This window comes from Emiliania huxleyi (genome assembly GCF_000372725.1).
Source record: "Emiliania huxleyi CCMP1516 unplaced genomic scaffold EMIHUscaffold_109, whole genome shotgun sequence".
Lineage (NCBI taxonomy): Eukaryota > Haptophyta > Isochrysidales > Noelaerhabdaceae > Emiliania > Emiliania huxleyi.
Genome location: NW_005201851.1, coordinates 406,287 through 409,598, shown reverse-complemented (window position 1 = coordinate 409,598; position 3,312 = coordinate 406,287). Strand labels below are relative to the sequence as shown.

The 3,312-nt window shown below is 64.2% G+C and overlaps 1 protein-coding gene across 1 annotated transcript in view; it reads right to left on the bottom strand.

Moving 5' to 3' along the window:
• Positions 1-2,774: 2,774 nt before the first annotated feature.
• The window catches only part of EMIHUDRAFT_223426 (hypothetical protein), a gene marked incomplete at both ends in the record, with an annotated part of 821 nt that continues 283 nt past the window's right edge, over positions 2,775-3,312 (bottom strand). The window contains 2 exons of the mRNA XM_005792234.1: positions 2,775-2,901; positions 2,946-3,198. Coding sequence (XP_005792291.1) covers positions 2,775-2,901; positions 2,946-3,198 — 380 coding nt within the window. The remainder of the gene's footprint in view (positions 2,902-2,945; positions 3,199-3,312) is intronic.

Below are 3,312 nucleotides of genomic sequence, written 5' to 3'. Positions count from 1 at the left end.
GGGGGTATGGTCCTGCTCGCCACAGGGGACGTCCTCTGCGCGTGGGGGGGTATGGTCGCGGCGCCAGGGCGCCGACCCTACCATACCATACCCCGCAAAAAGTCCGAACCCCGGTTAGCGCATTTTTGTGCTGGATATGTGTATGCAGCTCCACCTTGCTGTCGCGCTGAGTTGTCCCACGTGGCCTTCGCTCTCGCCACTGTGCTCCACGGTTGCCGCGCCGCTGCTGCGCTCCGCGGTTGCCGCGCCGCGCGCTTCGCCTGTCGCCTACGCGCCCGCCGAATGGGACGACGGGTGGTACGAGGACGGGCTCACTTGCGTCGAGTTTGTGTCTGAGGGCGAGCGTCGCCTCGGCGTCTACGTCCACCACAGCGTGGTGGAGCCCGATCCGCACATCCGTCCTCTGTGTGCGAGCAGCGAGGACGACGGCGTGCGTGTGCTGCTGCACGACGAGGAGGCGGCGCCGGCACCCATCTCCTCGGTCACGCGGATCCTCGACCCCGATGTTGTCTTTGTGTCGGAGCGGCAGGCGGGCGGAGGGCAGGGGCTCGGCAACCCGCACGGGGAGCACGGGGAGGAGTGCTACGACTTGAGCGAGCTCGAGCTCAGTCCCGACGTGCGGGTGGTTGTGCGCGAGGGGAGGGATACCGAGAGGGTGCTGTGAGACGCGCGCTGTGGGTCGGCGCTGTTTGTGTTGTTGTTCTGTCGCATGTAGTCCTGGGCGTGCATCTCTCGTGGCTCGCTGCGTCCTGCGTTTTTTTTGCATATATATAATTATTATCTTTTATCATGCGCCGTCTGTAAAAGTACGGGATGTGGTGACCTGGTGTGGAGAGTGGACCCTGAGTTGCACAGCCACAGGGGCTGTGTGCGCCAGGCCCTCCTGCTCGGCTCGAGCGAGTACCGAGTAGACAAGTTTCTTGTCAACAACAGACGAACAGAGTAGAAGGATCTGACCTCGGGGCCGATATGTGACCAAGCGCTGGTAGCGTGGTTTTACCTCACACCCATGGTCTCACAGTGTGCCGGCAGTCGCCGAGCAGTGTCGCTCACACAAGCCGCAGCACAAGTGACTGAGGGCCAGTGAGGGCGAGCCCATCGCTGTCACAGCTGTGGCAGCCGCACAGTAGGCTGTGCCATCTGTGCAATGAGAGAGAGAGAGATTTTTAGCAATAAACAAACAACTCTAACACTCACACGTCTGTGCAGACTGCAGAGCGTGTGAGCAGCAGAGGAGCTGCTCTCCAGGCTTCTGTCGCAATGAGCTGCATGCCACCGAAGGCGCTGTCGAGGTTCGCCGAGCGCGGCGCAGGTTGAGGGAAGCCGCCACCGACGAGCGTAGAGCGCTGGTCGGATTCAGCAAACCGGGTCATTCAAAGCGTTTTTGACGGCGTTTCAGAGTGGGGGGGGCCCGGGGCGGCTGTCGGTGCTCGGCTTTACAGTCTCGATCCTGATATGGAAGCTGCCATGGCAAGCGCCTCTGCTCGTCTTGCGCCGCTCGCCGAGGCTGCCATCACGCCGCCTCACGAGGCTGGGCATGAGGCGGCGGAGCGCGGCGACGCTCTTCATCTGGGCTCCACGCCGTTGCACGAGGCGGCGGAGCGCGGCGAGTCAGCTCAGCTGGCGTTTCTGCTTTCCACGGGCGCGCGAGCGGATGCGGTAGACTCGGACGGGCAGACGGCCCTGCATGTCGCTGTCTCTCACGGGCATTTGCAAGCCGTCGAAGTCCTTACGAGGCAGACTCCGTGCAGAGAGATTGGCCTTCCGGACGTCTACCGCATGACGCCGATTCACATGGCCGCCGAGCTCGAGGAGTCCGGCGAGGACATGGTGGCCCTGCTCCTGGCTCGAGGTGGCGACGAGGTCATGCGCCGTCGCTCTAGCATGGGCTCAGCCGGCAGCCCGCGCCGCTCGTCGAGCATCGGCCTGGGAAGCCCGCGCCAGCCCACCACACCTAGCACTCCGTCGCCGCGCCGCGCCGCGTCTCCCTCCTTCCTCTTCCGCTCCGGCGGCTCCGAGGTGTCGAACGCCTCGAGGACGACCTGCGCCTCGGACGACTCCATCTCCTTCATCGCACTCGAGCACGACAACGCCTCCGTCCGGAGGATGATCCGCCGCGCGTCAAAGGGGCTACCCACTCCGCTGCCCGGCTGCTTCTCCTCCATCGACGACTCCATCGACGACTCCTCCTCCCCCACTCCCCGAGGTGGCCGGTCCATGCCCCCCGTGCCCCGTCGTGCACAGCACTGCCGGGCTGATTTCCCCCTGGCTCTCTTGCAGGCGCCTCGCTGCAGGAGGTGAAGCTCCGCCGCTCCAACTCGGCGACGGGGGCCGTCGACCTCGAGGGCGACCTCGAGGGGTGTGAGCTGACTAACGAGCTCGAGGACGCCGTCCACGCCGCGGTCGCAGCCATCGTCACTAACGAGTGACGGTGATTTGTCCAACGTTAATGTAGTGTAGAGAAAGAGTGGGGGACGACGATGTGCAGGCTGCACGTGGCCGTGCGGCGTGCGGCGTGCGCGGCACCCGGCAGCCGGGCCGGGGGCAGGTGTGCCAGTATTAGTTTATACGGTATGTACGTATCTTGTATGTGCACACAGTGACGACGTGAGCCGTGACGCGTGAGCCGTGTAGCTGTAGGGTGTAGCACTTTTTATTGTGCATGAGTGCATGAAAAATGGGCGTGAGAGCTCTGAGACCCGAACACCGCACATGTCAATGCGCGGTATTGATTGGGTGCGCGCTGCCTGTGGAGCCTGCGCGCTATGTGGAAGCTATCCTCGCCAGCTCGAGACTGTGGTCGTCTTTGGCATGCCCTTTGGAATCCCCCGCGAGTCCATGAAGTCTGCCGTCGCCAGCCCGATGACCCCCGCAAAGTCCGCCTCGTGATACCTCACGAGCCTATGAGGCAAGGTTAGGGATCGGCACACAAGGAGCGCGTGCACCCCTGCACGCTACACACACTGGCGTGTCGTGTGTGCGGCGGGCGCCTGAAGCTGCTGTCGGTGATGTCGGCCTTGCGGAAGACCGCGCGGTAGAGCAGGGCCCCCGTGAAGTCGGCCCCGGTCAGGTCGGCGCTCGTGAAGTCGGCGAAGCGGGCGTCGGAGCGGGAGAACTGGCAACCGACCAGCTCTGCGCCGCGGAGGGAGGCGCGGTTGAAGTCGGTGCGGACAGCGCGAGTCTTGTCCATCTGGACGCCTAGAGAGCCACTCATACGGAAACGTGAGCTGGGCCGTCGCGGAAGGAGGATCGTCCCTGCGACAGGTCCATCCAAACGCCGTCCATGAGGGCGCCGCGGAAGGAGGAGAGGTC